Raw genomic sequence first — 14,537 nt, forward strand, 5'->3', positions numbered from 1 at the left:
TTCTACCAGAATAACAGTAAAGCTAATGGAGCACTACGTGAATATTGGAAACTTAAAGGTTTGCATAAAGGACCTTTGACGTCAGCGGGGCTTCGAAAACTAATAAATTTTAAGCAACCGGGTAGTTATGTCTAATTCCAGGCAGGGGATGACCACATATCGGAATGGAGGTTGCAATGGCCTCCAAGTCAGAATGTGAAACACTACCAGTCAGTAGTGCCAGAGGTGTGTCAAGAGACTTCAACCTTCCCTGGTCTACTGTATGTAAAATGCTTCAAATAATTTTATGCTGGTTGGCATACAATATTCATGTAGTGCAAGAACTAGTCTTGTGATCAGCAATGAACAGACTTTGCTCTACGATTTCTGGCTCATATGCAACTTCACAATACATGGGCTTGATCTTGTGGTCTGATGAGACACATTTCACTCTTCATGGGACTGTAAATGCACAGAACTGCTGAATATTCTCATCCATCTGCTGTGCATGAAAGACCACTACAAGGTCCATACGTTACAGTATGGTGTGGATTCACAGCAGTTTATAATTGGACCATTTTTCTTTGAAGAGTCTACACCTCCTGACCCCATAAGGTGTACAGTAACTAGTGCACAGTACTGCACTCTTCTAAGAGATCACATTATTCCAACTGCAAGAAAGGCAATTCTTGGAGACCGCAGTGTTTATGCAAGATAGTACCCCTCCCCACATTGGTCGACAAGTGAAGAACTGCGCCGTTCAACATTTGGAAATGATAGCATTGTTTCTGGAGACTTTCCGCAGTCTAGCCAGCCCGATCAGCAGATTTCAATCCCTGTGATTTCTGGCTATAGGGATAACCAAAGACAGAATTTAGTGTAGCGGCATACAGACACTTGTCAATTTAAAAGAAATCATTAAACAGCATGTAGCCAACATCCCCAAATGAGACGCATGCAGTCCTCAGTTTTCAGAATGTCATTTCAAGCGAAGGAAAGCACATAGAACAATATCCGGAAATTAAGTTCTGATATTAAAATCTGATCCTAAGTTAAGTATTTCATCTCATGTTTACAGTGCCAATTTCTCTGCTGGTGGGCAGAAATTTGAATTAATATTTTTTCTTCTACAAATCGCTTCCCCATATCCTAAATGACATACCCACCAATTTTCACAGTGCTATCTCTAACCATTTTGACACTAGGGTCTCCTGAATAGGGAAACCTATTTTATAACCACCCAGCGTTACATTTTTTTTTTAATGAAAACCTCAAATGAGAGGTATTAGAACCTATAATACTTAGTGCTGTGCATGGGTTGGAGGTTGAGAAGATATTTGTTGACATTAGACTTGAACTTCTGTAGATTGTAATTTCCAGGAAATGCACATGAAGGGAGATTGTTCCAGAAAATGGAAGTTGAATGAATAAATGAGGAAGGAGAAAAGTTGGTTCTCCAAGTTTGAAGTTGTCGTGCTACAGAAATGTAACCCAATTCACCCATATGTAACCTAACTTTCCTAGCCCAATGACTGTATGTATATGGGGGGGGGGGGAAATCGAACCTCTTAAATATTTAGTGATTGTAGATGAAATGTGAAATATTTCCAAAAGTTTGCTTTACAGAAATTGTGCTTAAGTTGTATACATTTCATTGTAACCACAGTCGTTAATTTCAACAGCATCAGCTTTTTTAAGCACACTGTTAAATTTCAGTGTTGCAATTTAAAAAAAAAAATTTGTATCTGAAAAATAAAAATCCTGACAAAAAAACCAAGGAAGCTATACTATCAGAAAACTTCCAATTAAATCAGAAGAATTGCCAGAGAAGCAAATGTGTCATTCTGTGCAAATGAAATTTAATATTTGTGTTAGATGATACTGTGCATTGATTTCTTTAAAAATACTCTTTTCCTATAGATAATTGTAATTGCATGTTGAAAGATATTACACAAGTAGTCATTTGATTAATAAGTTTATTTTGAAGCTCCCTTCAATATATATATATATTTATATATATTATTTATAAAAATATTTCTGATTAATTTACATATGTACAAATGCAGCCTTCACACTGCAGGCAAATGATAGGCCAAATGAAGGCACATAACGAGCCAATCCCGGCTTTAGGCACTGCAATGGTTTCTTTCCACGCAGTCATCACATTACAGTGTACAGTACAAGAATAAATTAAATGTACAAAAAAAAAAAAAAAAAAGGAGGAACTTCGCAAATTTGGTAAGTCTATATACACTATATACAGCCAAAATAAATAACTCTTGATTCTGGCTTTAGTGGTACACAATTACCACATGATATACTCCATACTAGTTTTTGGTCTTGGATAAACTGGACAGATCCAACATGGCAGAAAAACTACACCCTCACCAAGCTTGTCAACAGGGCCAGAATCTCCACTGGGGATGCAGTGCTTATTCAGCACTAGATGGAACTGCCACCATTTCACACTCAGAGGGAAGTGTCAACTCCCGCTGGTTTCACTATTTACCACCTGCCATCTAAAGCAGTCTACTCTCAAATTGTCATCAAATACTCTCTTGGCTACTTGCTGAAGAGTGATCCAAAGAGTCCTGATCTATAGAAATCCGCCGTATGGGAATACTCTGACTGGTGGTGCTTTCGAGTGTAGCTGACATCCACGGATGAAGAAGGATATCATCTAATGTTGGCCGTTCACATGGCCTAACAGAAAGACACTTCCTGATCAAATCTTGACATTCTGAAATTATAAAAAAAAAGGAAACATTTCATTAGTATGCATAACAAGTAGTGGCATTCAATTTGATACTTAAAAAATATTCTTTAAAATAGTTTGTGCAAGTATTTTTAACAATTTAGTAAAAAAGTCACAAATGCATATAAATAAATAATGCTAAGTTAGCTTCTTTTACATAAAGAAGCAGTTATTATATACATAAAATTGCAAGTCTTAATCTCATTTAGGTATATATATATAGCTTTGTGGGAAATTTCAAATTTTTTCTAAAATCAAAATTAATTTTAGAAACTAATTCAATTCATCTCTCTATATTGTCCTGTTTGTAAATCATCTGCATCTCTCTATTTCATCCTATGGTCAATGTGTTTGATCACATGGGTGAAATAAGGAGATTCTAATGATTTACAAGCAAGGTTGGGTTAAATTTCTTATATTTACTTAGATTGCTTCCTTACATCATGTTGTCAATGCTAAACAACTCTGCATCAGTTTAATTAAAGCAGCAATTTCTTTAACCTGACAAAGACATTTCATGTAGAGAAACAAAGTTTCTAATCATGATTATTTCTTCAAGGTCACCACTTAGCCAGTGTGGAAAAATAAAAATGACCAGAGAAGAAAGTGATAAAAATGTTTAGGATGTAAAGGGCATCAAATATACACCTACTAAGAAATCAAAAAATTCTACCTTAAATGATTTATAGCCGTGGGGTTTTTGAATTAACTTGTTTGTGAATGTAGTTATTATTTTCATCATATCTGCATGTCATCACTATTCTTTTATATATAATATATATATAAAAATATGTTTTAAGGAAAAGAGACTAATGCAAATTTTTAACACATTTTGTTGCTATTTCTGGAAGTCAAGTCCAATCACAACTCTATAGCCACTCAAGTTCCTCCTATAAAAACGCTATAAATTTGGAACAGCAGCTTTCAGGACATTTAGAAATCTGCTTGATGTTTACTACCGACTATAAACCTTTTAATAATGGGTTACACAGCTTTTATTAAATAATTTTTTAATGAAAAATTTAAGTGTTCTTTAAACTTGTTATTTACAAATAAATAAATTTTTATTACTTCTTCCAAAAAAATAAAAAAACATGCATACAACAATAGATGTATGCATTGTTTCAAGTTCATGAAATCATTAAGTATAGATGCTTGTTGCCAGTTTTGTTTAGTAGCACATCATCAACCAGCACATTTGACTTATTCTTTGTAAAAAACAACTTATGAGCTCCAAAACTACTTAAGGTTATGTGCAAAGTTACAAAAGAAAAATCCATTAATCTTGAACCAGTAATTAACACAATAGATATTTTGCTGACAGGTCCATTAGAACAGGTACCACTGCTTTGGGATAAAATATTAACGCATCTTTCGGCCATTTTTATTTCGTTAGAGATAAATCTCATACTCGCGCATACAAGCAAAAATGTGGGCTGGAATTAAAACTTGGAATAATAATAAAAAAAAACCTTCAAAATTCTTATTTTGTTCATTGTGATTTCCATTACACATAACTGTAAATATCAGTTCACATTTAACAATTCAGTTAATGCACATGATTATTAACAACTGAACTTGGCAACCTACTCAATGCCGACGGTGTTCATATTTAGTATCTACCATATACTATCATTTTTAATATTTACCAATTAAACATTACCCCTTTTTATAATGGATTCTAGTTTAAAATTTTCTTTCCCACACAAAGTTTAAGTTGGTTCTGAGGGTACTGTTGTCTTTTTCAAAGGACTTCAGCAATCTCCACTAGCACCACTATAAACACTGCAATAATAGCATTGCACACTTAATTTAAATAAGCAGTTACTGCAATGATTTTATTTTTTTTTCTGGAAGTGATCACAAATTAAAACAAGTAATACACTCACTTTCTCATATGAGAATATCATTTATCTATTGCAATTTTTTCCAGTCTCTGACAGTTGCAATCCATAAACCTAACATAGCAAAATTTCTCAATTCTACTTTGGAATTCCATCACCACACTATGATATGATACCTCAAAATTTGAATTACACTAACAAACACAGTATACTTGAAGATGCAAAGTTACAAATGAGCTTTCTTATAACTTTGAATTCTTTCAAGTGTATCATTTTGTTAGTGTACTTCAAGATACCTTAATCCATTTGGATGACAGAATTTTGAAATGCTGCCACATTAGTTTTCTGATTGAAATGTTCAGAGGTCAGCAAATTTATGTTTTATTTTCAATTTTGAGTTTAGAATATCACTAGCTCATGGGAGAGAGCTCTGGTCTGAACACAGATTCCAGTATAGAATTCTGAAACATGGCCAAGTTCTAGTTATTATAGTTGTTTGGGTCTAACTATACTAATTCCCTCCTCCCTTAGGGTAATTATCCAGCTGACCTTTGAATTTCCCCAGACTGTCAGCCTCTATTACTTAGATGGGTGGTAGAGGCTGACAGTAGGGAAATTCAAAGGTCAGCTGGATAATTACCCCAAGGGAGGAGAGAAATGCATAGGTTGTCCATTTCCTTTTCTCTTATTAATTTTTATTATTATTTTTTTAAATCTTCTTATTAAATTTGTTTTTATTCTTATTTTTTATTATTATTTTATTTTTTGGCTGGTGCAGCATAAGCCTTGCACCATGTGGCCATTACTAATACTAGCTAATTAATTTCACATGGAAAAATCTTTTAAGGATTATTACTTAGTTCCCCCCCTCCATATAATCTTCAAAATGTAATCATTTGTTAACTAGAAAACTGATGTGACATGTGGAAGTTATGGAGCTATATTTTCCATCTGTTTAGCTTAGTGAAAACAAAACTATAGACAGCTAATGAAAAGCTAAGCATTATGTATTGCTACATATTACTTTCTGTTAAAAGTTATTCCAAAGAAAACAAAGACCTTACCTACACCAAATAAGTACTTCAAAAAATTTATTGAAGAGGAAATCCTAGGATAATAGCCAACACTATTCATAAAAACTAAATCCCATCATCCCAATTACTTTCCACATTCTGTACATTTTAATTACTTTGGAGATGAAATTAAATCTACAGAATGCAAGAATTTAGATCACTATAAATTCTCTTATGAAATCGATAAACTGAAGCCTCACCCTGAGAAAGTCAGCTCTATTTACCATGTCTAAGAAGTAGAAACTCATTTTTATAATAATATTGGCATGCTAGAGAAAAACTAAGAGAGCAGTGTGGGATTAAGGTATGGATTAGCAGGGGCCCTTACCCAGGAGCGATTCTTTAAGGGGCACCAAAAACAAAAAAACAATGAGGCAAAAAATATATCCTTAGTAAAGGGTACCAAAAAATCATTCTGCCCGGGGTCCAGCCATGTAAGAGGGAATAATAAAAATAATCTTAAATTACCTATTTATGAAATTAATAAAAGTGAAGCCTTTCCAGAAAACTCAGTTGTCTTAATATAATGAATTTGTGATTTGTCATATTAATCCAAAACCTTGCAAAATGCAATATCATGATCCAAGGAGTAATCTATTTTTTATATTCTTATGCCTACTGATTGATAACTAGCATACATTTTCAGATGCATGTACAAGGATGTACAAGTTTAGTATCCAGAGGATACCCCATCCCCTTTTCTATTTAAATTTTCATGAATCTTAAATAATCTTATAGATTACATCTATTCAAAAATTGAAATGCAAACGATAAAATTATTTTGTTTGGTAATCGAACTTCTATTAATTAATATTTAATAAGATAGAACTTTAATTATTAAAATCCTGGTTTAATTGTAATATTACTTATAAAAAAAAAGTTAATAAATTAGTTTTATAAACTCTTGAACAAAAAATAAAATAAATAATAAATTACCTGGTGATAACCTTCTCCGGAATCGAACATCTGCTCTCAAGATCTGATCATCATGTTCAAAAGGTATATCTCCACAAACCATGTCATACAGTAGTATTCCTAGTGACCACACGGTGGCGCTCCTTCCTTGATAACGATTATGTCTGATCCATTCCGGAGGACTATAGACGCGAGTTCCTGAAAGGGGACAAATGAAGACCTTCAGTTCCTTGGCACTATGCCAAGATATGTAAAAGTGGAGGAAATGTCTATTTCTTCCCTTATTCCTACCCCTTCTATCCTAAAATAAGGTTCCTGCTTCATTCTATGACCTTCATTCATTTAAAAAGATAATTGCCCCTACTTATGACATGGGCCAACATAATTATCCTTTTTTTTGAGAATCCTACTTGCTACTAGGATTCTCAAAAATAAAGCAAGAAACTTGTGAAATGTATATACACACATTACAGGGAGGGGGAAAAAGTGCACAAAATTTTACCTTTATCACTGCTGTATGTAATTCAGAAACAAAATGGTTCATTTACATCCAAAACAAAAATGTAAATATGCTTTAAAACACTAGCTTAAACTTTCCCCATAAACCTGTTCCAAGCGACACTATTTAATGGCTGTTTCAGGTGAGCCGGACCTGACCTACTTGGCGGCCTCGCTTCGGCCTGTTCTTTGGAATGCGGAGCGTTCTTTACCTTGTAAGGAATGCGGCCTGACCAGCAGGAGAAGGGGGCAAAATGGAGGAAAGGGGTAAAGCAGGAGGGTTGAATGGCCAAACCGTGCGCCGCGGGTGTTAACGACCCTACTGGAGAAGCGGTAGCGTCTGCTTACCACATCCCCCACCACCGACGTCGCTGAGAAAGAGAGAGGATAAAAAAAATAATAAAATAAAATAAACTCAGGAACAAGACAGAGGCTAACTCGATCGATGGCCCTGGCCAGACGCTACACTTGGCATGATGCCAAATACGTTGTCTACATGCTCCAAAAGGAACAGGGTGTCCTGTTTTAGGAACATTAAAACTTTCATTCGATAATGCACTTAAATGTTACCAATAAGATAACGTCACCAATGCCTATATGATTTTTTTTTCTGTCAATGACATTGACTTTAGCTACATGAAATACATTTTTATATAGGAATTCTAATCGTTTTATGACGCAAGTGCGCCAGGATCGCGTGAAAATTATTTACAAATGTTACTTTCCGTCACTATATAGTAAAATTGTTCTCGTCAGCTACACTGAGCATAATATGAATCAAAAGAAATAACGCTTCAAATTCGGATTTGAAGCGAGCAACATGGCTCAAATTTTTCTAGACAGACCATTTTTGGTACACAAGTTTCCTTGTGTAGCAAGAGACGCGGGCCAAATGCGATATATCCTTTAGGCTCATCACGACGTCTGCTACTTCCTATCTGCTATAATTACACCTCGCCAAGACGAAAGCGTCATGGTGCCAACTAAATTTACATCTCGCCTCCTGCACTTGTGACGCCACATATCCCCGACGGCTGACATTCCCGAGTTGGGCCAAACTATTTTTAAGCAGTTCTTATTGTCCAATCTCTTGTAAAAGACGGCAGGCAAGTTGTTGCGCGACAATATATGCAAATTTGGAAAGCTATACCATAACTTATATTCGGGGAGTGTGGGGGGGGGGGCTTTCACCAGCTTACCACAATATTAAAAAAATAAAAACTTACAAAATAAAATTCTGATCCAAAAATACAAATATTTACTATAAATCAAACACAGCAGTCAATTATTAAATAGCACAACTTTATCAAGTTGCCAATTCACTAGAGACATACTAAAAAATATGAACTCATTACTGAGCGTTATTACCACTTGAGTATATTCCCAACTTGTAGCACATATTTCATTGTAAGCATGTGCCATCACGAATAAAAGAATTATCCCCCTCCCGGAAAACGTGGCGTAAACCAGGTTTCCCGGGAGGGGGATAATTAAAGTATATTTTATTTACACCTTTCTGTGCATACAGTCATGGAAACAATGATATCTTCAAATGGTAATAACTTTTTGAATATACTGCTGCATGTTGTGCTTAACTATCTGGTAAACGGCAGTTAAGTCCAAGCTATTTAAGGCTTGCTGTATTTTATTTTTGAATAACTATAAAAACAAAATATCAATCATGCATGATCAGACAAAGACCAAGTCATTTATGATTAATATCACACACACAGCTCGGGTCTCAAAGTCCTACTTCTACGAAGAACCACAAGGTCAAAGTTTTATCAAAATTCACCAAGTGTACCCGAAAATCCTTGACAAGTGCTATATCAGATGCTATATTACAACTCTCTCTGCTTGCTATTTGCTTATCCAGTCGCTGTTTATGCGAATCCCAACGCTGATTCTTAATTTACGATTAATGCATTTGTTAATTTGGATTTCAGTTTTATTTAACTGACGTTTTATCTTTTTTCGCCTATAAAAATTATAACAAATGCATAGCTTACGTTTTCTATTAATTACCGTTTTTACTCTACAAAAGTAAACAATAAGATTCACAAAATAAAACTTACCATCAAAATCTGTATATACGGTATCCTTTAAATATGCACCAGAACCAAAGTCTATGAGCTTCAATTGTAAAGTTTTCAAGTCCACTAAGATGTTTTCGTCTTTTATATCCCGGTGAATGACTCCGGCCTTGTGACAGGCGATCACAGTCTCCACCACTTCACGAAAAAACAGTCGCGATAAATTTTCATCTAACACACCTTTCTCGGTAATGAAATCAAAAAGATCTTTCACAGGTTCGGGCCGCTCCATAATGATAATATAAGAGTCCGCGCGTTCATACCAATCCAACAGTGTAATTACTCCAGTTATGAAGGAAACCTTCCTTAATAAACATATCTCCAAAGGAATTCGGCTACCATTCAGCTATAACAAGAGAAAGAAAAGAAAAAAAAAAAGTCAGTCAGTAAACTTTAATCAACAAAATTAATTAAGCACATTTTAGGTATAAGTTAAAAATACTCTGAAATAGTAAGTTAAAAAATATATTATAAGAATTTATACATTTTTTGAATATTAGCAATTTAAATCGCCTCCCACTATTATACTGATATTCCTACGCTTAACAGCCTACGCAGTCGACGTGTCATTAAATGGACGCCCAGTTTGTCCAAGCTACAGATATAAGCATTATAATTAACTTCACAAACTGAAACCAATAAAAGTCCTTATTAAACACTAAATTAAAATTTACCTTAATCTACAAAAAATATAGTTAATTTAATTATTATAATCATTTATAAACTATTACTGAGATTCTGTATTAATTTCCATGAGTGATTTAATTTATTAGGCTTGGACATTTAAAAAAAAATGGGGGGGGGGAAACGCTGAAAGTATGTGTATAGTGAATGACGCTGTATATAACTAATCTAATAGTTTTAAATAAAACATTGTGAATATAATGTGCTTCCTTAAGTTTAGATTTTGAATATTATTTTTTTAAATTAAATGTAGAGGTCCCTTTTATCGTATAAACAATTCTACAAATGAATAAAGGATGATAAACTGTACGTAAAATATGTTGCTGGCAGTGGGATACACCAACCGAAAAACCGCAGGCGTTCGCGTCGTACTGCAGAAGACGCCAACGGCTGTAGTCTTAATACGAAACCGTTAAAGAGAAAACGCTTAGTTGTACAAGATCGTTTGGAAAGACGTGCTTCTTACCTGTCCCCAGTCTGTTACTTTCTCTTTTGCCACATGCTTGATAGCAACCTAAAGTAAGAAATTTCAATCAGTCTCATTCCTACTAAGAATATAATTAAGAAAATAATGAGCAAAGCAATATTTAAGTATTAGTTTCCATATGCGTGTAGAGCACAATGTACTTACGGGAGTGTTGTCTCTGAGTCTTGTGCCCGCGTACACGGTACCAAATCCTCCTGTTCCCAATACTTGACCGAGTCGATACGCTCTTTCGAACGGCTCTTTCACTGGAAAATAAACAGCACACTGTTGTGATACAGTAGAAAACAAGCCACTTTTATTTACTAATAATAAACATTAAGTGAACATAACGTGCAGATTAGGTAGATACCTGGGCGTTCTTTCTCGATGTTTGAACCACAGCTAGACGAACTTGACAACACATTAAAAGCTGGAATCTTGCGTCCAAGCATTATCCAGTAGAGGTGAGAATAATGAGGGAGAAGTAAAAGTATACAGTGATGATAATCTTCAGTCTACGGCCTAATATTATCACGCACTGACACAACACGTATACGAATCACCACCACCAACTTCCTACTACAAATTGAGAATATGAACGTTGACCGTAGAATAAAGTTTATATGTAAACGGTATCAATGCGCGCTTAGGCGGGATTTTACGCTCGCATATATTTCATTTTAGAATCTATAATAGCAAATAATATTATATACTAGTTACACTTTAGTAACATTCTAATTTATTGCACATAAAATTAAATTTTTTCGTTGTTTTATTGTTTTTTATTTATTGAGAATAGAAGGAACTATTTTCTGAGTGCGCAGAATATCACGTAAAAGGGAGAATTACGAGCAGTGCGTGGTATGATAACAGCGCCTACATCAACCCGCCAAAAGTATCCAATCGTATGTGGACTCTTACGCTTGCGAAAAAGAGTAACCAATCACAAGCTAGTTTATGTTTACAAATGACGCTAGTCAACACAGCAGTGGCTGCGCACGTTTAACGTAGGCTAGCGTCATTTTTACTACGTTTCGAACGAAAAGCTGTTCTGTGAAAGCAATACTAATGCGAAATTCGTTTCGGGTTTCCCTAACATTTTTCCCAGTGAAGGGGAAATTTATTTAGTACAAATTAACAAACAAATACAGTTCTAAAATATGAATATGTAAATTTTGTGTAGTTACTGTATATGCAGTTTTATACACTACCAAAGTATACGCTTTATAAAACAATCACATTCCTAATATTTTGTAGCCTCACTCATTCATTGCACAGCGTATATTATCATGGCATGATTAATATTAAATTCAGGATAAAACATTACTGGCGAATATGTATCCTGACTTTTGTTTCTCAGTTAGAACGATTAAATTGAATTTTCATTCCATGATTTCAAATTTTCCTCCGGATAGGACTAAAAGGCAATTCAAACGAGATATTCAAACAAGACAAAAGCATCGTATTTATTTATTCATTATTATTTTTTTATATATAATAGGTATGTACATAATTTTTGGAAATCAAAAATGATTTCCGAGAAAGGTAGTGTCTAGTCAATATCGCGTAAACAAAAAGTGGAATTTTATATGTAAAAAAAGAAAAAGAAAAGAACCGAGAAACAGTTATATGCAGAGCCAACGGAAACACAATAAGCGCACTGCGCCATGTGCTAATGTTGACACACAAGGTTGCTGCCATGAGGTACTGTGCTTGGAGGAACAGTGCCCTCTATTGGGATTTAAAGGAATTACAATTTGCCGATACAGTATAGCTCTAACTTGTACGAGAGGGATTCGGTAAAAGCAGAGACTGAACTAGGCACCCCACGCCTGGGGAAAAAGTAATATAGGTATACACGCCCATTATATGCAGTTGCGATCTATGATTTGCATATATTTATTAATAAAACAATTTAAATAATGCAAGGAATATAAGAAAACAAAAATTTATTTATTTATATACACGTTTCTCACACACAGGGCACACACCCTAAATAAAGGTGAGAACGTTAGGAATTACATAAAATATGAAACAGTAGTAATCAATATAGAACTAGAATTAAAATATATACAAAATATAGAACAGAATTAAAATATATACAAAATATAGAACTAGAATTAAAATATATATAAAAAATATAGAACTAGAATTAAAATATATACAAAATTTACATTAAGAAAACAGAGTAAGGAGCAAATTCTTATAGATAGATGGATTAAGAGTAAAATCAATATTGTAAGAATTCATTATCTGAAGGAAACGAAACAGAGGACTACTAAGTAAGTGATGAGTACAAGGAACAGGCAGTGAGAAATTAATTTTATAACGAGAATTCAAAGCGAGAGGTATTGTAAACAAAAAGAGACAAATTATTTTTGATTACATTTTGATTACAAATATTGTAATCAAAGTTGTTGTAGAGAAGAATTATAACTTTGTCACTCTTGAAAACAGAGGAAGAACGCTTGATTAATCCAGGAGTATGAGATATTACATGATCAAAGTGGGAAGAGGGATGAAGGTCAGATCGAAATAGGACACCTAAATCCTTGAACGAATCAGTACTTGCAATTAAAGAGTTTCCAATATAATAATCAGTAAGGAAGGAGGATCTAACTACACGATTCGAGCGAAAGCGACATAATTTACATTTTAACGGGTTTAGAAACAAGTTATTTTTATTGAGCCAGAGTGAGAGGGAATCAAGACAGGACTGGAGTTCATCTCTGTCAGTTGAAGAACGAATAACGTTGTAAAGTTTAATATCATCTGCATAGAGTTGCCACTCAACATTAATAGACTGAAATAAGGTTGACAAATCATTAGTATAAACAATAAAGAAGAGCGGACCCAATGGTGAGCCTTGAGGAACACCTTGCGAAACAGTAAACGGAGTCGATGAAGTACCATCAATTATTACGGATAGTTTACGATTTCTATGCAGTGAATCAAGCAAATCCAGTAAAGGGGATAGTAGACCATACGATGACAGCTTGAACAGCAAAAGATCGATGTGGACAGGGTCAAATGCATGTGAAATATCAAGGAAAAGCGAATCAATTTGATTTCCTTTGTCCAAGTTAGTTTGTAGGAAATGAGAAAACAAGGCAAGATTTGAAACAGTTTATTTCCTAGGAAGAAAAGCATACTGATGATTATTGATAAAAGGGTGAAGATAGGAACTAAGATATTTATAAAGTAGGAGTTCAAAATTTTTGAACTCCTACTTTATAAATATCGTATTCAATTGTATTCAATATAGTAATAGGTCGGTAGTTATTAGGCATAGCTTTATCACCCTGTTTTTTTATAAATCGGGATGATATAAGCCTCTTTGAACGATGAAGGATAACAGCCATGAAGAAGACAGTAATTGAAGAGATTTGTAAGAACTGGAGCTAAAGACGAATTACTTTTCTTGAAGAAAAGAACAGGGGGGGGGGGGGATATCGGGGCCAGGAGAAGTGAAATCTCTAATCTGACAAATGGCTGACTGGACGTCATCAGTAGTGAGAACTAATCTATCAAAACTGTCATTACTATTATATTCAAACGGATAACAAGGAATAGAACGTTGCTGTTCGGAAGAACAAAGTTTCGAAAAGTGCGTAGCAAACATATTAGCAATGCCAAAAGGACAGTTGATAGAGATATTTGAATCATTAATTAGTATTGGAATTCTAGGAGATCTCGATAGCCGTTTGAGATAGGACCACAATGGTCTCGAATTGAAATTCCGAGTAAGTTCAGCTTCAACTAAGTGAAGATAATGAGAATATTAAGATTTAGTAATTCTCTTAACATGACGTCTAAGGGACGAAAAGGAAAAGTAGCTAAAGTTAGTTTTGAGTTTTAAATACCTTTTATGGAGATAATTTTTGCGACGAATTAAATACACAATCTTGTTCGACATCCAGTGAGAGAAGTTACTACGATTAGCGGAAGAGAATTTGATTGGAACGAACTCAGAAATTGCAGAATGAAGGATTAAGTACAGATACTCAACGTAATGATCATTCGATTCAAAATTATGGATTGGAATCCAGTCAAGATTGCCCAGAAATTGATTTAACGAAGCCCAGTCTGTGTGCCAAAAGCTAAAAAAAGTATCTGTCAAAGGAAGGTTCAGAAATAAAAGAGGAAATCTACGACAATAGGGAAGTGATCTGATCGGATGAAATTATCACCCTTCGAAATTGAGAAGAGAGTTGATTCATGGGTAAAAAC

The 14,537-nt window shown here is 34.4% G+C and overlaps 1 protein-coding gene across 1 annotated transcript; it reads right to left on the minus strand.

Moving 5' to 3' along the window:
- Positions 1 to 1,938: 1,938 nt before the first annotated feature.
- LOC150078457 (serine/threonine-protein kinase pim-3-like) lies at positions 1,939 to 10,881 on the minus strand. The gene is made up of 6 exons (XM_090385230.1): positions 10,678 to 10,881; positions 10,473 to 10,573; positions 10,308 to 10,355; positions 9,140 to 9,503; positions 6,588 to 6,764; positions 1,939 to 2,719 (listed from the first exon to the last, which is right to left on the minus strand). Exons 1-6 carry the CDS (start codon positions 10,757 to 10,759, stop codon positions 2,526 to 2,528), a joined length of 966 nt encoding a protein of 321 aa, XP_090241356.1. The 5' UTR covers positions 10,760 to 10,881; the 3' UTR covers positions 1,939 to 2,525.
- Between the last annotated feature and the right edge of the window lie 3,656 nt (positions 10,882 to 14,537).

Source organism: Mastigoproctus giganteus, chromosome 11 (assembly GCF_048544385.1).
Source record: "Mastigoproctus giganteus isolate SK-2022 chromosome 11, ASM4854438v1, whole genome shotgun sequence".
NCBI classification, from domain to species: domain Eukaryota; kingdom Metazoa; phylum Arthropoda; class Arachnida; order Uropygi; family Thelyphonidae; genus Mastigoproctus; species Mastigoproctus giganteus.